Raw genomic sequence first — 26,882 nt, 5'->3', positions numbered from 1 at the left:
CTTGCTATTCCAGAATTTTGAAATACTTTTCCTGATAGCTTTCACATTTGCCAAGTATCAATTTGTTAAAAGAAAATAATTTTTGAACAATCCGAATGAGGTGCCCGCGGGTTTGGTTTTAGGACCATTGATTATTGTTTATAATTGACTGAATTGTTTCAGCAGTACAATTTAGAAGTTTATAGATTGTATCAAACTTGATAATGTCACAAATAGTGAACAGAGTAACAGACTTCAAGAATTCAAAGAATGTTGAAATAGCAGACACAATTTAATGTAGTTAAATGTGAGACTGCATATTGATAACCACCCTGGTAAGGTAGGAATGAGAGAGGAAATGCAAAGATACTTTCAGCAGCTAACATCTTCTCTAGAGTTTCTCCATTCACTGGTAAAGCATGCCTTCGGATAACTGCCCACCCCTCCACAACCTGATCCAATGGATTCAATCAGCTCCCCATTCATGAGCACAAAAAGTGAAGTTAACAATGGTGAAAAAGAGGTTGGTACACCTTTTGTCAGTGGCCTTCCTACGGACATTAAACCGTTTGAGTTTTACCTTGTCATTCGATCATTTAAGGGATATGAAGGTTCACTGATCAAGCTAAAATCACAACAGCCAGTTGGTTTTGTTACATTTAACAGCACAGCGGGGTTGGAAGCAGCAAAGAATGCTGCAGTCACCTAGCCTGCTGCTGCAGCTGCTGCACTGCATACTCAGATGCATTGGTATCCTCCATCTGAAGCATCTTTGGAAGGACAGAAGTCTTGTCAGCCTTGTGTTGTATTTAACTGCCCTTATCCAAGAATTCAGATTTCTCAGAGGAGCAATGTAAGAACAGACTGAATTTTGTTTTCAGATTGGACTTTACAGACGGAGATTTTGGAAAACTGGCTCATTTCCACTCAACTTGGAGGGGATGTAGTGGTCACAAGGGACTGTGGATTTAAGAACTTTACTGGTGAATTTTTTTTCCACTTGGAAGGATTCTTCAAATTCTATTTACTGTAACAGACTAATAATTTTTGTTGTTATAATAATGGTATGCTGTGCGTCAATAACTTGCTTAAATACTGGCTCTTAGAGACTTATGAAAGCTGGTAGTGCCATCTCGGTGGTTATCATGAAATGATAAAAGGAGCGAATGAGAATGTGCACAGGGTATAGGCAGGCAGGGAAAGAGTTAAGTTCTGAGTTTTGTGAAACAAGAGGTTCAACTGAGCATGACTGAGATCAGATAAGAACTTACAGTTAACAATGGGGCGCTGAAGGCAAGGGTACTTGGCTAACGAGGTAGAAAAGTGGTAATTGTGTAGGACCATTTAACAAGATGAGGTAGTATTCAGTATGTAAACTCAGTTAACAAGGTGAAAAGTATACATTATATGAAGTCAGTTATTCATTGTGTAACAGCAGATGGCTTAATCTTTACTATTGATAACTTATTGATTGTAATGGTCACCCAATCAATATGTATGTTGCTTTATCTGGATGCTCCTCCCTGTAAAATGAATATATATTTCATTGAGAAACTGCTGTTCCAGAGAAGACCGTGAACTCATGTCTCTGTGCACGTGGGTGATCTTTCTCTCTCCCTCCAGAGCTCAGAATAAAGATGAAGGAGGTAAAGTCATACTGTGTCTCTGAGCATTTTGCTTTGACTGAGGGGGAACGGGACAACACTCCCTTCCCTTCCTCGATATATTTTTCCATTTCTGGGTATACTCTGGCCACCAAAATCCACTATAAACCCACCGACTCCCACAGTTACCTGGACTATACATCCTCACACCCGAATTCCTGGAAAGGCTTATTCCATTCTCCCAGTTCCTCCATCTCCATCGCATCTATTCTAATGATACCAACTTTGACAAGGGGGACTCTGAACTGTCCCTTCTTTCTCAACCAAGGGTTCCCCAGCACTATAGTTGACAGGGCCCTCAGTTGGGTCTGACCCATCTTTCGCACTCAGCCCTCACCCTCTTTCTATCCTCCCACAATAGCGATAGGGTACCCTGCTTCTCACTTAATACTCCTCACACATCCACATCCAGCAGATCATTAGCTGCTATTTCTGCCATCTCCAGTGAGCTGCCACCACCAGACACATATTCATCTTCTCTTCCTTGTCAGCCTTCTGCAAGGATCCTTTCTCTGGGTCACCGTGGTTCACTCCTCCTTCCCCAACACCCTCTTCCCCTGCAATAGCAGAAGGTGTAACACCTGCACACCTACTTCCTCCCTCCTCAGTATCCAAGGATCCACACACACCTTCCAGGTGAAGCAGCACTTTACCTGCACTTCACTCAATACAGGTTTCGGCATGGTAGACTAATTAGTAAAGTTAGATGACATGGGATTCAGGGAGAGCTCTCCAAGTGGATGCTCCAAGTGGAGCTCTCCAAGTGGTTTGATGGTAGGAGACAGAGGGTGGTGATGGAGACCCCTGACCAGTGGTGTTCCACAGAGATTGGTGCTGGGTCCACTTTTATCTGTCTTTTATATAAATGAACTGGATGAGAATATAGGAGGCATGGTTAGTAAGTTTGCAAATAATACCAAAATTGGTGGTATAGTGGATAATGAAGTAGGTTATCTAAGATTACAAAGAGATCTTGATCAATTCGGTCAATGGGCTGAGGAGTGGCAGGTGGAAGTTAATGTGGATAAATGTGAGATATTGCATTTTGGTAAAATAAACAAGGGCAGAACTTATGCAATTAACGGTATGCCTCTGGGTGGCATTGTAAAACAGACAGGCCTAAGAGTTCTTTGAAATTTGTCTCACATGTAGATGGAGTGGTTAAGAAGGCATTTAACGCACTTGTCTTCATTGCTCAGATCATTGAGAACAGGAGTTGTGGCGACATGTTGAGGTTGTACAGAACATTGGTGAAGGCTGTTCTGCAGTACTGTCTACAGTTCTGGTCCTCCTGCTAAAGGAAGGGAATTATTACATTGTGGAAGGTTTAGAAAAAAATTACCAGGATGTGTGTGTAGGAATATCGGTGTGTGTGTGCACCCAAAGGGAAGCCCTCAACTGGGACCTTGGGTTCATGTCACATTACAGGTGATCACCATTGCACTACACACACATACTCACGTACACACGGACACAGGTACACACAGACGCGCACACAGACACCCACACACACCCTTATGGACACACACTCCCCCACACTCACACATGCACCCCCTCACAGACTTAAGACACTCTGCACTCACTACACACACACACACACACACTTTCTCACACTCACAACCCCCACCCCAGGCAGACACACACACACACAGACAGACAAAGACCCACATGCACACATATATTTGGTGGGGTGAATTTGTACTTGCAGAGTTACATTGTACTTTGCTCAAAAACTGCACGCATTCATGTAGAACTCTGAGCTCAAAACCTACATGAATTTATGTAAAACTCTGTTATCTCACTTTTTAGATTAGAATCAATCTAAACATCATGGCATAGACAGATAACACAGGGGGCCAACACCTTCAACATATCGTGTAGCTATCACCCATTGTTAACAGCTACCCTGAGAATGCAACTTTTAAAAAAATGTTTTGTGATTTACACATGAAAGAAGTGAAACTATCACTGTATTCTAACAGATGAAAGGCTTAACAGACAATCAATTTTTCAATGTATAATTTCAGTTACATCACACTGTAAATTTTTGCTATAAATTCTGTGTTATGATCGAGCCCTCCACTATCACCTGATGAAGGAGCGTCACTCCGAAAGCTAGTGTGCTTCCAATTAAACCTGTTGGACTATAACCTGGTGTTGTGTGATTTTTAACTATCTACTCTAGGTTCATTATCCAGTACTTGGCCTATAGCCCTGTATGCCAGAGTGCTTTAAGTGATCATCTAAATATTTCTCAAATATTGTGATGGTTCCTGACACTACCACCACTTAAGGGAGTGATGTCCAGGTTCCCACCATTCTCTAGGTGAAAAGAATCTTCTTTCAAACCCCCCCAACTTCCTTCCCTTTACCTTTGTCCCATGGTTATTGATTCTTTATCTAAAGGGAAAAGATTCTTCTTATCTATGCCCCTCATAAACTTGTACACTTCAATTAGCTTCCCCTTCAGCCTTCTGTGCTCACGGGAAAACAATCCCATCCTCTCCAGTCTCTCTTCCTAGCTGAATTCCAAGGCAGCGTCCTGTTGAACCTCCTCTGCACCCTCTTTAATGCAATCACATCCTTCCCATTGTGTGACAACCAGACAGTATGCAGTACTCCAGCTGTAGCCAAACTAGCAATATCTATAGCTCCATCATAACATCTCTGCTCATTTAATCAATGCTTTGACTAATAAATGCATATCCTAAATGTCTTCTTTACCACCTTATCTACCTGTGCTGTTTGCTTCAAGGATCTATGGATAAGCACACCAAGGTCCCTCTGAACTCCTGTACTTTTCAGTATCTAAGCATTCATTGTGTGCTCTTTTATGTTGTTAGTCCTCCCAAAATGCATCACTTCGTTTTTCAGGATTAATTTCGATTTGACACTGTTCAGTTTATCTGATCGACCTGTACATACTGTCCTTTAGTCCAAAACTTTCATACTTGCTAATTACACACCACCAATCTTTATGTCATCTGCAAGTTTACCAATCAAACATCCTAGATTCATGTCCAGATCAGTCACGTTCACTACAAACAGCAGGTGATCCAGTGCTGAACCCTGTGGCATGCCTCTGGACACAGGCTTCCAGTCACAAAGCAACCTTTAAACATCACCCTCTGCCTCCTGTCAAATTTGGATCCTATTTGGCCAACTTGCCCTGGATCCCATGAGTTCTTAGTTTCTTCACCAGACCCTTATGTGAGACCTTACTGAAGTCCAGGTTGCACTACCCTTATTGAAACATCGAGTCACCTCCTTGGAAAAACTCAATCACACCTGTCAGACATGATCTCCCCTATCTATCAGTCCAGAAGGGTTTGTTGAGCAATACTAATATCTACTCAATTCTATACTGCACTAGTTTTAATTTTAAATTATTTAATATATAAATTATGTACACACTGCAGTGGGTCTTATAATTTCACTTCAGTGTACCAACTCCCTGCATTCTGACTGCAGAACAAGGTAAAACCTTCTCCCCATACTTGTCACAACCTGAGTAGCTTTCTTTTGCTGTGTCTGTCTTTTAACTTCTACTTACCAGACAAACCACGGTAAAGCAACCAATCATCACCAGCAGTTGTATTATCTATTACTGCCTCGGTTCATCAAGATTCTAAAAGTCTGGAACTCTATCCCCAGAAAGCACATTATTGCTAGACCAATTGTTAACTTTATAACTGTGATCAACAGGTTTATTGCTGAGTGAAAGGTCATAATGGATGTGGTGGACAGAATGGGTTAAATGTCTTCCTTCTGTGCTGAATCCATTCTATGACATGGAGTAAAAATGGGTAGATTCACATAGGTCACAGGCCAGCCATGACTTTATGGAGTAGCAGAACAGGGTCAACATGGCCTGCTCCTTTTCCTATGTTTCAGTGATAGCACCTGTCCAGATTATCTATTGGGGCCTTTAGGGATAACATAAATCTTCCCCTTGTTCTCCCCACCCCAGTTTACAAGATCACATCCTCCATCATACATGCATCTTCGATTTGTCAATCATGATGTGCACATACATCTGGGTGGAGTCAAAGATTCGAAGGGGGAAATTGAATCTTTCCAAACAGAAAGTACCACAGTTGGAATGTTTTCAATTAGCATTCAAAGGTAAATTGACATCAAACTTCAATTAAAAGCATTCAAGAGAGACTTCTGACACCTGGAGGCCTGCTTCAAAATCTAAACCAGATCATAGAATAATTATTTTTATCATTTCTTAATGAGATGTGGGCAATGTTGTCAAGGTTACATTAATTGCCTGTCATGTTCCGGAGTCTTTTAACCATTTTCTCTATAAATAATTTTGTGAAAAGAGTTAGTTTGATGTCAGGCCTTTAAAAGAAATGTTGATGCATACAAGTTTTTTTTTAAAAATGTCACATTGGCAATGGGTGGTGGATAAGCTAAAGAGAATTTATTTACACACAAAGTAAATGATAGATGGTTTATTTACAATTATTCAGATAAATGAATGAATCATCTATCTATCTTGTTGGAAACACGGTTGATTTCTGACTCTATGAAGTCGGAGTTAAGGTTGTCATTCGGTAGTTTTCAATCTAAGTGCCTCTTGGAGAAATACAATTTAACTTTAATTTACTAGCTGTCTTGCTGAGGCCAAATGACCTCCAGCTCTGCTAAAGTGTCTCAGTGAGTGATCTGTGGCAGCCATTAAACACATCACTTCAGACATGGAGCTAAGGAAGGTGAAGTTGAAAGCGTATGGAATTCCAGTGGTGTAAGAGGATCAGCTACTGAAAGAAATGGCCAAGAAGAGAAACAAAATTAAAAGACGGCAGTCTGCAACTCTAAATTACTGGATTAGCCAAAACGATTGGGCAGTTTCCATTCTCTGGTGCTGTGGAAGTGAAAAGAAACATGATACAGAATTGGAGTTTTTTTTCTCTTCCTGCTCTCGGTAGCAAATAGCTACACAGTTAATTTAAAAGCCTGAGCAAATAAAACCAGCAAAGCTGCTATCCTGTGGGGAAAGAATGCTACAAGCTTTACTGAGAAGCAGAAAAGCCAGTTGGCAGATATATTGGAAGCTTTGAAGACAGAGGTTTTAGACCCCATATTAATTTTACTCATGAGTGGGACAGTATGCTGCCTCACAGCTCTAGGCACCTGGGCTCAATTCCACCCTCTGGGCGACTGTCTGTGTAGAGTTTGCACATTCTCCCCGTGTCCGTGTGGGTTTGCTCCGGTTTCCTCCCACAGTCATGAAGATGCGCAGGTTAGCTGGATTGGCCATGATAAATTACCCATAGTGTCCAGAGATGTGCAGGGTATGTGGATTAGCCATGGGAAATGCAGAGTTATAGGGATAGGGTGGGAGAGGAATGTGGGTCTGGGTAGGATGCTCTTCGGATGGGTCAAATGGCCTACTTCAACACAGCAGGGATTCTATGATTGGTTGGTGACAGCTAGAATAATGACTGCAGAAGAAGAACAGCAAGTGAATGAGAAGTGTCAGATAGACGTTGTGTCACATTGTGGGATACAATTTGGCTCAAGTTGATGACCCAAAAATGAAGCCCTCAAAAATAACGTTGAGGCTTTATGATAGAACGACACTCATCTTGAGAGGAAACATGAAGGTCAGAGCTCAGTGCAATGGAAAGAACGAAGATCTAGAGGTCCAGGTAGCAGACATTAAGCAAAATCCTCTCATGTCAGCTGAAGCAAGTCTAAATCTTGGACTTGTAACTTGGATCAGAAGAGATCTGAAACATTTCACAGGCCATTAAATGCCATTGATTGAACAGGTCCAAAAACATTACAAAGATATCTTTATAGGTCTGGATTTATTCCTGGTCAATATCATCTCAAAGTAAATGATAGTGTGAGACTAATTCAGCATCTGCCAAGGGAAGTTCCAGCCCTCCTCACGTCCAGCCAGAAAAGCAAGATAGAAGAGCTGGAAAGGAGGAATTAATCAAGAAAATAATGACGTCTACAGACTGGATGAACAACGTGGAAGAAGCTTAACAATCTGGAAAAGTGAAACCATGCAAAATCCAAAGATTCTTCATAAATCCTTGAGGAAATCTTATACACATGCCAACCACTGAAGAAATATTACCAAAGTAAAGGTCTTTTCCACCCTCAATACAAAGACTGGCAAGTGAAGCTGGATGAAAGCAGCAGAATTCTGGATGCCGTTTGTGACACCCATATGGTTGTGCATTGCCCATATCGCTTTACCATTACTCCAGAAGTGCAAAAATACAGACAATATGAGGAAACAATATTGCCATTGTTGGATGTATTATACAGTCTGCTAGTATATAGGTGTATAGTGTATAGGTTCTTGATGAAGGGCTTTTGCCCAAAACGTCGATTTTCCTGCTCCTCGGATGCTGCCTGACCTGCTGTGCTTTTCCAGCAGCACTCTAATCTTGACTCTAATCTCCAGTACCCACTTCTGCCTAGTGTATAGGTGTGATGACACAATGAAAGAAGTCAAAGCAAATACCAATAACCAATATCTTTTGCAACTGCTCGAGAGGGTTCACGAGATGAGCATGACATTCAACAACAAAAATATACAATTTGAAGATGCCTGAAGTCAAATCCTGTCCTGACAGCAAAAGGACTTCACCCAGATCCTGACAAGCCGTAACAGTGGTGTAGCAACCAACAGATGTGAAAGCAATCAGGTTGTTGGATTTGTGAATTATACAGCAAAGTTCTTGACTTACTTGGCATCACAGGATGAATCTTTACACAATCTTATTGCTAAGCGGAAACAATGGTATTAGGATACAGGTTACAAAGCAGCTTTAATTAGGATCAAGCAACCACTGTCGATAACGCCAGTGTTGAGGTACTACAGTGTCAATGTGAAGTCACTTTACAGTGTGATACCAGTGAGACAGGACTTGGAGAAACTCTTATGCAGCAAAAACAATCAGTTGCATTTCCATTTTGGCATTAATATCAACAAAACGATGCTCTGCTCAGATTGAATGTATGTGCCTGGCTATGCTTGTGAGCATTCTAATCCCCCAGTATCTATTTGAGAAAGAGAATGTCAGAGAAATCCAAGCACAAACTACTTCAAAGCTCCTTCCTCAAATGGCTTCTCTCTGCTCCAAAATATCTGGAAGGAATGTTACTGCATTTGCAGCGAAACACCTAGAAGTGACATACAAACAGAGAATGTGAAACCTTGCAGATTTGATTAGAAGAATCAGCCTGGCATTCTCCGAAGAACATCAATCCAGCAGAAACATTGAGCAAGAAAGGTAAGCAATTTGCTCAAAACAAGCAAACTATGCAAAACAGTGCAACTCTCCTGAAAGCATTAAGACATACCTGCTGTTGTATTAGTCATACAGAGATGTAGGAACAGTCCAAAAGGATGAGACAAGAGATGCTGAAGTACGTTAGCGCAGGACATCAAGAAATTGAGTCTAGTCTGAGGAAGGTAAAGGAAGTGCTCATTTGTCCACATCTGAACAATGAGATTAAGGACTACATCAGCTGGTGTACTGCTTATAACAATTGCCAAACTAAGCAAGCTGAATGTCTGTTTAGGATGCATTCCAGACAGACTTTGGATGAAACTGGGAGTAGACTTCTTTACACCTGCACTCTTACCACCATCGATTACTCTTCTGATTAGCTGGGGGGGATTTAGATTAGTTGACTTCTGGTGAGATTATAGAATGTTTGAAAACACACTTCAGTGTTTTTGACATTCCAGGCATCGTGATAAGCAACAGCAGTGCATCATCTGAATGAAGAATTCAGACGTTCATAAAGAATGGGAAAATTCAACAACATTCATCATTTCCACATATTCTCCGCTCAAATGAAAATTTGAGGTGGCAGTGAAAATTGCAAAAGAGCAGCACAGTGGCTCAGCAGTTTAGCACTACTGCCTCATAGCGCCAGGGACCCAGGTTCAATTTTAGTCTTGGGTGACTTGTCTGTGTGGAATTAGCATGTTCTCCCGGGCGTGTGCGTGTTCCTCTGGGTGCACCAGTTTCCTCCCACAGTCCAAAGCTGTGTAGGTTGGGTGGATTGCCCATGGTAAATACAGGGTTACAGAGTAGGGGGATGGTCTGGGTGGGATGCTGTTTGGAGGGTCTGTGTGGACTTGATGGGCTGACTTGTTTCCATGATCATAAAGAAATTGAATTAATCCAACACAGACTTGTGCAAGGTAAACCTTGAGTGGATAAATATAAATTCTGAGGGTGTGGAAGCATTCTAGTCCAAAGACTATGGCCATTGCCATACCCAAACTACTCTTTCAAGAATGTAAAAATGACTGATGCCAGAAATAGTAACAGCTATTGTGACAATATCAAGATGAAAGCCAAACTTCACTTTAATAACTGAAAACAAAAAATGCCAGATATCATAAGCTAACGTTCGCAACGAGATGACTCGTCATCAGAGTCTGACGATGAATAGTCATCTACACTCCAAACATTAGCTTGTTTTCTCTCCATGGATGCTGCCTGACACCCGCACTCCCCCCCGCCCCCCCCCACAACCCTCCTCCATTGTGATCTCCAGCAATTTTTTTTTTTAGTTCAGATTCCAGCATTTGCAGTAATTTACTCCCTCACTTTAATACAACTACCAAGTCATTTTGAGAACTGAGCACTGTCAGGGAGCTGACATTCAATAGTCACAAAGGGTCAACTCACATAGCAACCTGAGACCTGTGTAGAGCAGTTGTCACCCAACCGTATGTAGTAAGCATGTATCACCAGATATACCACTGCAATTGCAGTAATCAATGCACGACAAGAGAAGCTGTGCCTTTAATGCAGTCCAGAAGTAATTACATCACTTGCATCAAGTAGAGAATGGCCCTCAGATGAAGCTTGGGTAGATCAGCCAGAAGAACATCAGACTTTTAATCTGAGGATCCAGGATTCAACCCCTTGTTTGGGTGCTGTTTTGGTCTCAATTTCTTCTATTCACTTCTAACTGCAATTAAAGGGGACGGTTAGCTGAGTTGGCTGAACAGCTAGCTTGCTGATGAAGGAGCAGCGCTCCAAAAGCTAGTGCTTCCAAGTAAACCTGTTGGACTATAATCTGGTGTTGTGTGATTTTTAACTTAATGCAGAGTAACACCAACAATGTGCGTTCAATTTCTGCACAAGCTGAGGTTATCATGAAGGGCTCGCCTTCCTAATTTTTCCTCTTGTCTGCTACTCATGATCTTCCATTCTCAAACCATGTTTATAAATTTACCCCCTTTGCACATCCAGGCCCCTTTAAAAGACTCATTGTATCATCTTCTACTTGAACAAATTATTTTCAAGAACACCAAAGCTGTGAATCTTCGCTCCTCATGTAACAATTGCTACTTCATTTTCATCATCTTCTATTATTTTTAACCTTGGCATTGCTTTTCACTGTAAGATATTAACCTTTCTCTAAGGTTCTGTAGGCTGCACACCGCAATACTGTTGATTAAAGGCATTTGACATTGATATATTTCTATATTTTTTATTTCACTATAAGGTTTGTATGTTTACACCATAAACTCAAGAGTATTTCACTTTATTTATTTGATAAATGTATATTGTTCCTGTTGAAATCTGTAGCTAACTTATATGGTAATGCAAACCTATTTATCTTATCTGAATTAAAACCAAAGAACTGTGTATGCTGTAAATCAGAAACAAAAGCAGAAGTTGCTGGAAAAGCCCAGCAGGTCTGACAGCATTCGTGAAGAGAAATCAGAGTTAATGTTTGGGTCTGGTTCTGAGGAATGGTCACTGGACCAAAACGTTAACTCTAATTTCTCTTCACAGATGCTGCCAGACCTGTGGAGCTTTTCCAGCAATTTCTTTTTTTGTATCTTATCTGAATGTTGTACAATCGGGGAGCCAGGTTAGATGGCTAGCATGTGGCTCAATAATACTATCGCCATAGGTTCAATTATGGCCTGGCTGAGGTCGATTTGAATCTTGCCTCCTCACTTTGCACCAACAGTGGAAGGCAGTAACAAATCATAACTAACAAACACTAACAAAGAAAATAGGTCGAGATGAAGTATTCTCAATGAGTTCAATGGCAATTGACAGATAAAATAAGCACATAACTAAAAAATGTAAAAACTGTTAGAAATAATAACAAAAAGGTTATACTACCATCTATGAAGTTTGTTGAATATTTTCAAGTATTTGCAAAGAGGATACCAATAACAGCTACACGTTTTTAGTAATCCTTTGTCCTTTCTGTCAAAGTTCACAGGCACTTGTTTTAATTTAAAGAGTTTAATCATTTCTGGAGAACCACAATGAAACAAATTTAAACAAACCCATGGAAAACAGAGAAGTCAGAGGATGATTCAAGGGAGATAATTTCTGTGGAGACTTTCTCTTCATGATGTCACATGAAGAGCTTTATTTATGTTTTTGATGTGAGTATGAGGTTGGGCACACTGCAGCTTTGTAGCATAACATCCACTAAAAATACTTAGTCACAAACTGGGAAGTGAGAGATTGTTCTTGTCTAGTTCTCTTGCCAGATTTTGTGTTTTCTATCCCCTTATTTTTAATGCATGCATTACTAAACAGAAGAAAATCATAATATTAGATCTAAAATAATAAGTGACAAATGTGGATATCCAATGATACATCACATATTTTGGCTTCTTTACATTATTGAAAACAAATTAGCCATGATTTCATTAAATAGTGGAACAGGATCATAATAGGTAATAATAGGCTGCTCTCCTTCCTATATTTTCCTCTTTTTGGATACAAAACATTCAAACTTAAAACTGAAGACATCTCACAGCATGTTAATGTAACCATGACTCTTTATTTGCATGTTTCCTTGCTTGCTGCTGTGCCCAATGATATCATGAAGGATAATGTGTAATGCTTGAAATCTCAAAATCACAGAGAATGTGACTATTTTATTTTATCCTCAAATAAATCACAAACACATTCAGACCAAACTCTGTAAGGCTAGTTTGGTACATTGATGAATGATGGAGCACGGTGGCACAGTGGGCGGCACGGTGGCACAGTGGTTAGCACTGTTGCCTCACAGCGCCAGAGACCCGGGTTCAATTCCCGCCTCAGGCGACTGACTGTGTGGAGTTTGCACATTCTCCCCGTGTCTGCGTGGGTTTCCTCCGGGTGCTCCGGTTTCCTCCCACAGTCCAAAGATGTGCAGGGTCAGGTGAATTGGCCATACTAAATTGCCCGTAGTGTTAGGTAAGGGGTAAATGTAGGGGTATGGGTAGGTTCGCTTTGGCGGGTCGGTGTGGACTTGTTGGGCTGAAGGGCCTGTTTCCACACTGTAATGTAATCTGTAATATGTGAAATATTTACTCAACAATTTACAGTGTCTATCCACATATAGAATTGTATGTAATATGTAAGGCAACTTTATAGTGTTCCAATAGTGTTCTGGTAATATTGCAAGTAGTGTTATAAAGGTGCCTCATTCTTACCAGTGCAGTACTAGTTTGTTCCACAATAATTTATTATCATAAAATTGGCAACCACTTTGAAATGGAAAAGTATGCTAAATGCCATGAGTAATTGTATTTGTATGAGATTTATTATCCACACTTGGTAGGCCTATTCCTTGTGTGATATGAACGTGATAAATATTTCAATTTTGAAATACCACAAGAACCCATACTCCTAAATTCTAGATAGTGTGGATCTAGGCTAGAACAATACTGTGGCCATAGTACCTTGATGCCGCAGAGTCAAAGTTAGTGTTTTCTGCCTGTAACATCAGTAATTCAGTGGCTCTCAAACTATGTCCCCATGATCACAGGGTGGGTGAGTGAGTGGGGAGTGGTGGAGGTGGTTGTGAACCTTAGACCATTTCCAGGGTGTCTGTAAAATATTGTGATTACTGAGCAGGTACTGTACAAGGGAGTGAGCATCTAGGGTGTAATGGTCATGTCATAAATCAGTATTTTTGTCAAAAGTCCTACATGAATTAATACATTACCAGTTAACCAAGCCGGCAGTCTCCTGCACTGGTGCAGTTCTTCAAGGAAGTGACAAAGAAAATTAGTCACAGACCACTCTTCAACCAGTCTCCCACTGGTTTACCAGACTTAGAACAATGAATGTTATTTTAATTTAAATGGATTTTTACAAGTGTTTTTTGGGGAAGTGTTTGTGCGGCAATTGTATTCATTTTCTCTGAGAAACAAGCAACATTAGTCATTCTATATAAAATCCAATATGTTGTTATCAAACATTGCATCAAGAATAGGCAAACTCTGCAGTGAGTAGCAGATAGACCCATCTCACTGATATTTGCAAGTAAATACCTGTTTACTTAAAAGCGTTGTTACAACGTTTTCAACAGCAGTGCTTTTGTTAGTGTTAAAATTTAGATGGGGTATCCAAAGTGTCATGCAACTTATTGACAGTGACAGCACCAGCCCAAAGTTTTAACTCATTAATTTCAAATTGTCTGAAGATTGCAGGGACTGCTTAAATACAAGTAAAATATTTGCTGGTAAACCATACTGACTAGGCATGTCCCAAGGTCTTATTCCTGGTCTTCGAGTTAAATGATCTCCGGCAAGACAAATCACAGGGAAAGAGGGAAAAAGCGGTAAGGGTCCTCACCTCCAGTTTGCTGTACAGTAAATCCTACCAGGCTTTACCTGAATGGATGCTGAATAAGAGCGCAGTCAGGTTTAGCTGTGACTTCCCCCATGAAAGAGCCTACTGACATTTACAGCTCAGGCTCAAGTGAATTATGGTCACGTAGATAATAACCGTGGCTGGATGGGATAACATGCGCACTTGTATAGGTTTTTATAAGCCATGAGCTGACAGAATAACTTTTGTATCAACTGAAGGGAACATTTACTACTCACCTAGTTGCTGTAAAAGTCAAGGGTGCAATGTTTACATTTAATGATTTAAAACTGGAGTTTGATAAATTTGACTCTACACTTTCCAACCAGTTTCAGTGTTCCCTGTCAAGAATCATTATTCAGTGCAAAATCAAATCAAATACATGCACAGCTCTCATAATGTTCTATTTTAATTAGTTACAATATGTCTACCTCCATGACTGAGTCTCAACATTTCATTTCAACACAAACTAATTAAACGTGTGCCTGAGTCAACAGGAATCTCCTCTAATTGTCTCTGAAAGATAGTATTCAAATAAGATGATACAAAGTGGGGATGGATTGGGAGTTGTCTGCAGCATTCTCAGGCTGCAGTGATTTTTATTGATGGAGTTAGTGATTGTAGCTAATTCCCTATGAAGCCTGCCAGGTATTCAGCAGTTGTAAATGGATAAGAAAAAGTGCTCAAAAGACACCACTGTCCCCTCTGCTGTTAAGTGTAAGTTTATGAAAGCCAGCAATCCTGTGCCAAGCACCACCTAGTTACAATACTTGACATGGAACAGAGTTAGAAATTTTAATTAATTCTGCATTTACCCCTTTCTTTAACAAGTGAAACACAACTTCGAATTAACATTAACCCATTGGTTTTCATTAACCCATTGGTGATTGGTTTTCAGCTCATCTGTTGACACCAAAAACATTACACCAATAAAGATTATCCAAAGTAAGGAATAACATAATGTAATATTAACCCTCCTTTAATATTAACCCTCCTTTAATATTAACCCTCCTGAAATAAACGGTGTGAACATACAATTTTAAAGCAGAAATCCAATCTATTTTGACAAATCCAGCCTGAGCAAACCTCTTCTGAACAATGAGCATTATGACTCCTTGACTCCGATGAAGGTTATTTTGGATATTTTGTCAAAGACCCTGTTGTTTTATGTGACTTATGATGGAGGGTCTCTGTGGGTTAGCACACTTCATGCCTTTGTAGACAAACATAACCATACTGAAGGAATGTGTTCCTTTCTATTGAGCTTCAGTGTCCTAACTAAATGTTATAGGGTAATTAAATTTGGGCAGTCTGAATCCAATGTGTTGTTATCAAACATTGCATTAAGAATAGGCAAACTCTGCAGTGAGTAGCAGATACACCTATCTCACTGATACCTGCAAATAAATACTTGTTTTCTCAAAAGCCTTCACGAAAAACACTGACCCCTCCACTTCTCCAGCTCCCTCCAATCTTCAAATCAACTCTTTGATGAACCTTTCAGGGTATGCTCTCGCTCAATATTTCCTCTTTTATCTCAGTGTTGTAAACTAAACTTAGTTGAAACCACCTCAGATATTTTTCCATGCTATGCTACTATATGAACCCAAATGACTTTTGTCATAATAAATCAGCACTCAATTTGCAAGGAACTCAGGAAATGTATAAGGAACGCTGGTGTGGATTATCGTAAGATACTATGCATCAATACAGTATGAGGCATTCTTCTGAAGCTGTGATTAAATAATAAGCGGCAAAGCAGAGAAAATTTGACATTATCACACAATGTGGTATCTTTTGGTGATGCTTGATGCTGACATAGTGCAACAAAATGGAAATGTCCTAATAGAACATAGAACATAGAAGAATACAGCGCAGTACAGGCCCTTGGGCCCTCGATGTTGCGCCGATCCAAGCCCACCTAAACTACACTAACCCACTATCCTCCATATACCTATCCAATGCCCTCTTAAATGCCCATAAAGAGGGAGAGTCCACCACTGTTACTGGCAGGGCATTCCATGAACTAACGACTCGCTGAGTGAAGAACCTACCCCTAACATCAGTCCTATATCTACCCCCCCTTAATTTAAAGCTATGCCCCCTTGTAATACCCGACTCAATACGCGGGAAAAGGTTCATACTGTCGACCCTATCTAACCCCCTAATCATCTTGTACACCTCAATCAAGTCACCCCTAAACCTTCTTTTCTCTAGTGAAAACAGCCCCAAGTGCCTCAGTCTTTCCTCATACGATTTTCCTTTCATACCAGGCAACATCCTGGTAAACCTCCTCTGCACCCGTTCCAATGCCTCCACATCCTTCCTATAGTATGGCGACCAAAACTGCACACAATATTCCAGATGCGGCCGTACCAGAGTCTTATACAACTGCATCATGACCTCAGGACTCCGGAACTCAATTCCTCTACCAATAAAAGCCAGTACGCCATATGCCTTCCTCACCGCACTATTTACCTGGGTGGCAACTTTCAGAGATCTGTGTACATGGACACCAAGATCCCTCTGCTCATCCACACTACCAAGTATCCGACCATTAGCCCAGTACCCCATCTTTTTGTTATTCTTCCCAAAGTGAATCACCTCGCACTTAGCTACATTGAATTCCATCTGCCACCTTTCTGCCCAGCTCTGCAGCTTCTCTATATCCTGCTGTAACCTGCCACATGCTTCCTCACTGTCAACAACTCCTCCGACTTTCGTGTCATCCGCAAACTTGCTCACCCAACCTTCTAACCCCTCTTCCAGGTCATTTATAAAAATGACAAACAGCAATGGTCCCAAAACAGATCCTTGCGGAACACCGCTAGTGACGGCACTCCATGAAGAAACTTTGCCATCAACTACTACCCTCTGTCTTCTTCCATCCAGCCAATTCCTAATCCAAACCTCCAACTCACCCTCAATGCCATATCTCCGTATTTTCTGCAGTAGCCTACCATGGGGAACCTTATCGAACGCCTTACTAAAATCCATATATACCACATCTACCGCTTTCCCCTCATCAACCTCCTTCGTCACCTTTTCAAAGAATTCAATAAGGTTTGTGAGGCACGACTTGCCCTTCACAAAACCATGCTGACTATCCTTGATCACATTATTCCTATCTAGATGTGCATAAATCCTATCCCTTACAATTCTCTCTAAGACTTTGCCCACAACAGAAGTGAGACTCACCGGCCTATAGTTACTAGGGCTATCCCTACTCCCCTTTTTGAACAAGGGAACCACATTTGCTATCCTCCAGTCTTCTGGGACTACTCCTGTAGACAAAGAGGACATAAAAATCAAGGCCAATGGCTCTGCAATCTCCTCCCTTGCTTCCCAGAGAATCCTAGGATAAATGCCATCAGGCCCAGGGGACTTATCTATTTTCACCTTTTCCAGGATTTCCAACACCTCTTCTCTACATACCTCAAAGCCATCCATTCTACTTATTTGTGCCTCAGTATTCTCATCGACAACAATGCCCTGTTCCTGAGTGAATACTGAAGAAAAGTATTCATTCAGTGTCTCCCCAATCTCTTCCGCCTCCACACGCAACTTCCCCCTACTATCCTTGACTGGACCTATTCCTACCCTAGTCATTCTTTTATTCCTAACATACCTATAGAAAGCCTTAGGGTTTTCCCTAATCCTATCTACTAAGGACCTTTCGTGTCCCCTCCTTGCTGCTTTTAGCTCTCTCTTCAGGTCCTTCCTGGCTACCCTATAACTCTCAATCGCCCCAATTGAACCTTCACGTCTCATCTTGAGATAGGCCGCCCTCTTCCATTTAACAAGGGATTCCAATTCCTGATGAAACCACGGCTCCCTCGCACGACCCTTTCCTACCTGCCTGACAGGTACATAATTATCAAGGACACTCAATAGTTGCCCCTTGAACAAGTTCCACATATCATTTACACTCTTGCCTTGGAGTCTACTTTTCCAAGCCACACATCCTAAGTCATGCCTCACCGCATCATAATTTCCCTTACCCCAGCTATAATTCTTGCCCTGTAGTACACACTTATCCCTCTCCATCACGAGTGTAAAAATCACCGAATTATGGTCACTATCCCCAAAGTGCTCACCTACCTCTAATTCTAACACCTGGCCTGGTTCGTTACCCAGAACCAAATCCAGTATGGCCTCACCTCTTGTTGGCCTGTCTACATATTGTGTCAGGAAACTCTCCTGCACACATTGAACAAACACTGACCCATCTAACGAACTTGAGCTATAGCTTTCCCAATCAATATCAGGAAAGTTAAAGTCCCCCATAACAACCACCCTATTACTGTCACTCATCTCCTGAATCACCTTCCCAATCCTTTCTTCAATGATTCTAGGACTATTAGGAGGCCTGTAAAAGACTCCCAACAGGGTGACCTCACCTTTCCTATTCCTAACCTCAGCCCAAACTACCTCAGATGGCAAGTCCTCATCCATCGTCCTTTCCACCGCTGTAATACTGTCTTTGACAAGCAATGCCACACCTCCCCCTCTTTTACCCCCACCTCTAAACCTACTAAAACATTTAAATCCCGGAACCTGCAACAGCCAATCCTGTCCCTGTTCTAGCCATGTCTCCGTAATAGCCACAACATCGAAGTCCCAGGTACCAACCCACGCTGCAAGTTCACCTACCTTATTTCGTATACTTCTTGCATTGAAGTATACACACTTCAAACAACTTCCCTGTTTACAGGCACCCTCCTTGGAAATTGATGCCATGTTCCTCACCTCCCTACACTCCAGGCCCTGCACCCTGAAGCTACAATCTGGGTTCCCATGCCCCTGCCGAGTTAGTTTAAACCCCCCCCAAGAGCACTAGCAAACCTCCCCCCAAGGATACTGGTTCCCCTCAGGTTCAGGTGTAGACCATCCTGTTTATAGAGGTCCCACCGTCCCCAGAAAGAACCCCAGTTATCCAAAAACTGGAACCCCTCCCTCCTGCACCATCCCTGAAGCCACGCATTTAATTGTTCTCTCTCCCTATTCCTCGAATCTCTATCACGTGGCACGGGTAACAAACCAGAGACAACAACTCTGTTTGTTCTAACTCCAAGCTTCCAACCTAGCTCCCTGAAAGCCTGTCTAACATCCTCAGCACTTCTCCTACCTATGTCGTTGGTGCCAATGTGGACCACGACTTCGGGTTGCTCCCCCTCCCCCTCCAGGACCCGGAAAACACGATCAGAGACATCACGTACCCTTGCACCTGGGAGGCAACATACCAAACGTGAGTCTCTCTCGTTCCCACAAAACCGCCTATCTGTGCCACGAACTATCGAGTCCCCAATTACTACTGCTCTGCTCTTCTTCACCCTTCCCTTCTGAGTAACGGGGACAGGCTCCGTGCCAGAGACCTGAGCCCCGTTACTTACCCCTGGTAAGTCATCCCCCCCACAAGTATCCAAAACGGTATACTTGTTCTTGAGGGGAATGGCCGCAGGAGGTCCCTGCACTGGCTGCTTCCTCCCAGTCCCCCTCACTGTAACCCATCTATCTGCCATCTTTGGAGTTACTACTTCCCTATAACTCTGATCTATGACCCCCTCTGCCTCCCGAATGATCCGAAGTTCATCCAACTCCAGCTCCAGTTCCCTAACACGGTCTTGGAGGAGCTGGAGATGGGTGCACTTCCTGCAAGTGTAATCTTTCACATTTAGCACATGTAAAAGTATATTGTATGTTATATATTAGTTCATATTGGGATTGTCGAGCACATGAAACAAAATTAGGAATAATAAATGTGTTCTTGGTAGAATATGCCGCAACATTGGGTTATAGTCCAACAGATTTATTTGGAAGCACTAGCTTTCGGAGCGCAGTTCCTTCATCAGGTGGTTGTGGAGGTTAAGATCATGCTTACAGAATTTACATCCAAAAGAGTTCAGTGTCATGGAGATGTGATACAGTAATCAATCTTAGATTAAAACATACTGACACACCCACGCAGATCCTCCCTCACACACATTCAGCCCCGCACTCACACCAACATATGCACCCTCTCACACATACCCAATCACACTCATACACACACTCTATCATGTGCACTCACACCCGCTTGCACACACTCACATGCACACTCAATCTGTCCCTCCTACATACACACACACATGTAAGCTTATGGGGTGAATTTGTTTTCGCAGAATTACATTTTATTTGATCAAAGACTGCATCAGTCCATGTAAAACAATCAAGAGGGCTTGTCAGTCTGACATAGCACTGGAACACAGACAGACTTCACACCAATTGTTTAAAAAGTTGAGCTAATTTGAGAATGTAATTTAAAAGAAGTTCTGGGATTTACACATCAAAGAACAAAAACCAGCATATCCTATTCTAAAAGATGAAAGTTTTAATCTAAGATTGTTAACTGTACCACATCTCCATAACATGGACTCAGTTGGCTGTAAATTCTGTGAGCATGATCTTAATCTCCACAGCTACCTGATGAAGGAGTGGCGCTTCGAAAGCTAGTGCTTCCAAATAAACCTATTGGTCTATAACCTGGTGTTATGTGATTTTTAACTTTGTCCACCCCAGTTCAACACCGACACCTCTAAGTCTTGGTAGAATAAGGAAGTGCTTGTTGTTTTTGTCTTACTTTCTACAAGGCATGAGTGGATGCCACTTCCTTACACAAAAGACTGATCACCAAGGCTTAGTTTTTTTTAAATCGACTTGTAGAATAGACAGGGGTCTGAACCACGAGGTCAAATAATCGGTGGGTTCTTGTACATACATTGTTGAGCTTGAGCTTGCTCTTATCCTGTTTCTGTAAGTGTCCTGACAGGTGGTACAAGACAGCCCTGCTTCTTCTTCTGTTGGCGTTGAAACCAGGTGGCCTGGTGTTTTGGTAGATTTCCACATCATCTGCAGTTGGGGTGACAAGATGAAAACATTGGCATTAGTTGAAAATGATAGAAGCATATGGAGAAATGTTGACAGAATCGCATGGACAAGGAGTGACAACTGGGAGCAACAAATATTATTGGGCCCAGAACTTGACTAGAGAGTTGATATTGAGCTATGCATTAAGGATTGGGAATGGGGCTTGAAGCCACACACTATTCTGATTTAGTGAGAGCTGATACACTAAGATTTGAGTTTGTTCCCCTGTAGTTATTTACAGAAAAATGCCATTATGATATCTGTGCTGAAGTGGAACCACTGCTGTAATGCAGATATTTGGATACACTTGAAGTCCTCTAAATGCAGTGTAACAATCACCAGCCAACTTCTTTTTCGCTGATGAGGGATAAATATTGGTCAGGAAAGAACTGTCTTCAAATAATGTCAGGAAGCCTTTGCATCCATCTGACAGGGTCTCCTTTTAATACCTCACCTGTGTACATGGATCTTGGTGTCCATGTACACAGATCTTTGAAAGTTGCCATCCAGGTAAATAGTACGGTGAAGAAGGCATATGGTGTACTGGCTTTTATTGGTAGAGGAATTAAGTTCCGGAGTCCAGAGGTCATGTTGCAGTTGTATAAGACTCTGGTGCGGCCGCATCTGGAGTATTGTGTGCAGTTTTGGTCGTCATACTATAGGAAGGATGTGGAGGCACTGGAACGGGTGCAGAGGAGGTTTACCAGGATGTTGCCTGGTATGGTAGGAAGATCGCATGAGGAAAAGCTGAGGCACTTGAGGTTGTTTTCATTGGAGAAAAGAAGGTTTAGGGGTGACTTGATAGAGGTGTACAAGATGATTAGGGGTTTAGATGGGGTCGACAGTGAGAATCTTTTTCCACGTATGGAGTCAGCTATTACGATGGGCATAGCTTTAAATTAAGGGGTGGTAGGTATAGGACAGATGTTAGGGGTAGGTTCTTTACTCAGCGAGTCGTGAGTTCATGGAATGCCCTGCCAGTAGCAGTGGTGGACTCTCCCTCATTATGGGCATTTAAGCGGGCATTGGATAGGCATATGGAGGATAGTGGGCGAGTGTAGGTTAGGTGGGCTTAGATCGGCGCAACATCGAGGGCCGAAGGGCCTGTACTGCTCTGTATTCTTCTATGTTCTATGTTCTATGAAACAGTACAGCACTCCCCAGCACAACACTGAGACGTCAGCCTATATTTTTGTGTTTAAAGGCATTAGTTGGACTTGAATCCAGAATTTTCTAACATAAAGGTGAGATATCCACCAACTACATCACAGCTGATAGGATGATATATACATCTTTCACAATGTGTCCAATCATTATTCACTCAAAGGATGGGCATTAAATCTCACCAAATATTTCATTGGTGGATCTGGAAAAAAAATTGTTTAAGATTCAATCAAGATGTTATTTTAATGCTTTGATCAGTGCATCAATCATTATATCCAATTGATGCTGAGATGTATTTACGCCTTCTAAAAAAGTCAATTTATAAACAAACTTTGAGACACTGATCTATTTGTCTTGGATCTGAGCAAATTTATCTATTTGCCTAAAATTGCTGGTTTACAACACCATGTGCCAATATTTAATGAAGATGGTTTGGATCCATTGCAGCAATGGTGAGAAAAGGTATGGGCACTGGGATCACTAGAATTTTTGAAAGGTATGAACTATCTGGAATTTGTTGAGTTAATGAAACAGTGGGATTGTGCCTTCCATCAGGTATTATGATCTAGTGGCCCAAATTGTTATGGGTAAAGCCCATTTGAGGTTAGTACCAGGCAAATAAGATCCCTGGGTAACTTCCCTTGGCTTAGAATTGTAGTTTTTAAAAAGCTAATTGTTAACTCCAAATATATAGACAAGTCCAAACTTGCAGGAAATGATATTAGAATACATTATTTTATATATCAAATACTAAATACATTATACATATTACAAATCTCTCAGTTACAGAGGGAAGAAACAAAGTTGAAGGTGGAGGACTCTGGTTGATGTGAAAAGGTACTGCAGAGGAGGCTACTAAATAAGATAAGAGCTCATGATGTTAGGGACAAGGTACTGGCATGAATAGAGGTTTGGCTGATAGAATGACAGTAGGAATAATGGGCTATTTTTCAGCAAAACAGCCAATGACTAGTGGAATTCTGCAGGGGTCAGTGCTCAGACAACAACTTTTCACATTATACACATTAGTGATCTGAACACTAAGTTGCTAAGTTTGCAGATGATAAAGATAGTTGAAGGGACAGATATTGCTGGGGAAGTTGCAAAGGACTTGGACAGGCTAGGAGAGTGGGCAAAGAAGTGACAAGTGGAATACAATGTGCGAAAGTGTGAGGTCATGCACTTTGGTAGGAAGAATAGAGGTATAGACTATTTTCTAAACAGGGAAAGGCTTTGGAAATCTGAAACACAAAGAGGAGCCCTAGTTCAGGATTCTCTTCAGTTTAGCGTGTACATTCAGTTCATAAGGCAAATGCATTGTCAGCATTAATTTCAAGAGGGCTACAATATTGAAACATTGTGAACAGTTTTGGGTCCGTACCTAAGGAAGGATGTTGGAGGGGGTTTAAACGAAGTTTACAAAAATGATCGTGGGAATGAAAGGCTTTCATATAAGGAGTAGTTGATGACTCTGTGTCTATGCTTGATGGAGTTTAGAAGGAGTGGGGAGCTCACATTGAAACTTACAGAATAATGAGAGGCCTGGATAGAGTGGACGGGGAGAAGGTGTTTTCACTAGCAGGAGAGACTAAGATGTGAGGGGACAGCTTCGGAGTGAAAGCATGATCCTTTCGAACTGAGATGAACAGTAACTTCTTCAGCCAGAGGGTGGTGAATCTGTGGAACTCAGTGCCACAGAAGACTGTGGAGTCCAGCCGTTGAGAGTATTTAAGATGGGGTTAGATAGGTTCTTGATTGGTATGGGGAGAAAGCAGGATAATGGGGTTGAGAAACCTATCAGCCATGATCAAATGGCGAAGAAGACTCAATGGGCTGAATGATCACATTCTGCTTCTGTACCTTATACTCTTAGATCTAGGATAGTTTGGGGAGAAACTGAAATCAGAACTAAGACAGAACAGCCACTCTGCAGCAGTTCTGGGAGAGAATAACGATTATAGGACTTAACAAATGTTGAAGGGAAGGACTCATCTTGGAAGAGGACACAAAGCTGAGGAACAATGTTGATTAAAGAAAATTGACGCTTTTTTCCCCCAAGAAGTGAGATTAAATTGCAGTAGCTAATGGAGAGTATACAATGACTCTGGGGTGTAATTGGTCTACATGAAATCTGTAACTACAGACCAATCAACAATATTACAAGTTGACTGTGTACTGTGTAGATACATATTATTAAACATATACATTTAATAATAATAATGCAGTGTTATTCTACAGTAAAGTTGCAGGTGAATTATCTATAACTAGTGAAACAACTAATTCTTATTACGCTAAGTGAATAAATAAACCTGTATTGCTAACGTAAAGTAAAATATGGTAAATGCTGAAATAAGGACAGAAATTTCCAGGAGAGCAGCACCAACGTTAACATTTTAGGTCAATGACCATTTTTCAGAACTGGAAGAAGTTAGAGATTTAATAGATTTGAAACAAATCAAGGGTCAGGGAAAGGGGTAAATAAGGAAAATCTGTAATCGGATGAAAGATAGAAGAGAAGAGATGACCAAGGGAATGATCAAGCAACGCCAAAGAAAATGCTAATGGGATAAGTAAAAAATCAAAAAGAAGTGCAAATGGTGATGTAGTTCCTAATAAGGATGATGTATGACTTGGTGAGCAACATGCAGTTTGGCATGCTCCCCTTATCTGCTGCACTTGTCCTTCTAAGTGGTCGTGGTCATGGACTTGAAGGCTACTGTCAATGGAACCAAGGTGAATTGTTGCAGTCTATCCTTTTTTTGGTGTGCCAGTCAAACACGCTTTGTCCTGGATGGTGTCAAGCTTCTCGATTGTTGTTGGAGCTGCACCATCTAGGCAAAAGGGAAGTGTTCCATCACATTCCTGATTTGTATACAGTTGGCAGGCTTTAAAGGGTCAGGAGGTGAGTTACTTACTGCAGATTTCCCAGCCTCTGATTCTGCTTTTGTAGCCACTACATGTGGTCAGGTGACCCATGACCTCTAGGATTTTTACAGAAGTGCTGATATATTTTCACAAGCATGGATAAAAACTTGAAATGAGGAAGCCAAGTTTAAAACTAGCTGGACTCTGCAATTTCGAAACTGCAGAGCTGGAACAAATAGTATTTATGCAGCCAGGCTTGGGACAATGAATTTTTCATTGAAACCAGACAGATCTGGAACTGCCTGACCAGGTGCTAATAGTCCCATTGTTTCAGAATGAACTGTTGCTACCATCTCCTGTGACTCTGCTATGTAAGAAGAACACTCCACAGACCTGGCACACAGCTCAGTATAAGTCCAGAGGCATAGAGTGGCAAGGGCAGCACTTGATAGGTAAAGGTTCAAAATCCTGTTCTCTGACCTTCAAATATGGAAGGTAGTCACCTTATTGGATCTTCTGTCCCCTGCTTGAGGCTAATATTGGATACAGGCCACAGAATGTTTGAGGAGGACATGATGAGGGGGATAAAAAGGGGCAACCTGGAAACCGAACGCACTCTGCATTTGCACCTTCTTCAACAGTGTCTTCAGGGAGCAACTTTGATGAGCAGTTGAGCTGCACAGCATCTTCAGCTCCTTGTATCTCGTGGTGAGCATCATCAGGCTTATCAGACCCACAGAGACTACCTCGGTGAGATGACCCAAAGACCAGAGCCAGCCCTAAATTTGATGGGAAGCCCAAATTGATGACCACAGATCCCGTGACATTAACTAACCCTCAAGATAGAGGAAAGCCTATCCCAACCTTATTGAATGGGTATTCCCGGTCTTTTCAGACGAACATTCAAAAACAATTGTAAGACTATGGATAGGGTGCAGTGAATCCTCAGAAGTGGATGCCAAAAGTAAAGCACTAGTGAAGATTTGAGACTATTTACTTGGTGAGTTAAGGCTGTTTACTGAAGAGTCCTGTGAAGGGATTGGTAGAGTTGCCAGGGTCTGATAAATATTTTTTATATTTGATAAAGCTGTGTTAGATGAACTCTTGTCCTCTTTGTGTATCAAAATGTGCCTGAGTTAAAAAGGGTTATTGCAAACTGATCAAGATTAGTCAGGGTACATTCACACACCTTTCACTTTACAACAAGTACTTATATGGCAACTTTGTTCATAGTAAGCAAATTTTGAAACCTCCACCTGCTTTCTAACAGAATAGAACTTCAAGATTCCACAGTTTTGAACAAACAAAATAAACCTTATTACACAATCTTAGGAAAGTAATCAATCTATTATATGTACAACTTGTACTCTAACATCCAAATTTAACAAGAGGAAAATATGGATTAATGAATGACAAACTGTGGTTGAAAACACTACAGTTCATACCAAAGTGCTGCTCAGTCCAGACAGATTCCTTGGATTCCACAACAACCCAGTCAGACATCAGACAGTCACCAGTGACAATATTGAGGGACAATTTACACAAGATTAGCTGTTGACCTTCAGGAGTTCAATTAGCTCACAATTTGAGGTTATATCAATTGCTGAGGTCCATTTCTGAATTCACAGAGAGAGACTGCACCCCTCTAGTTTTTACAGCAGTGGGGAAATGAACTGGCTTCATT

The 26,882-nt window shown here is 41.4% G+C and overlaps 1 protein-coding gene across 1 annotated transcript in view; it reads right to left on the bottom strand.

Moving 5' to 3' along the window:
- Positions 1-26,882, bottom strand: part of kcnh3 (potassium voltage-gated channel, subfamily H (eag-related), member 3) — a 771,606-nt gene that overhangs the window by 256,353 nt on the left and 488,371 nt on the right. The window contains exon 4 of the mRNA XM_043692965.2: positions 21,021-21,151. Within this exon, the coding sequence (XP_043548900.1) occupies positions 21,021-21,151 (131 nt within the window). The remainder of the gene's footprint in view (positions 1-21,020; positions 21,152-26,882) is intronic.

This window comes from Chiloscyllium plagiosum, unplaced genomic scaffold (assembly GCF_037043375.1).
Source record: "Chiloscyllium plagiosum isolate Xiang-an unplaced genomic scaffold, Cpla_swu_hap1 HiC_scaffold_7, whole genome shotgun sequence".
Taxonomy (NCBI): domain Eukaryota; kingdom Metazoa; phylum Chordata; class Chondrichthyes; order Orectolobiformes; family Hemiscylliidae; genus Chiloscyllium; species Chiloscyllium plagiosum.
The sequence above is the reverse complement of the archived record's forward strand: the minus strand, read 5'-3'. Positions and strand labels throughout refer to the sequence as shown.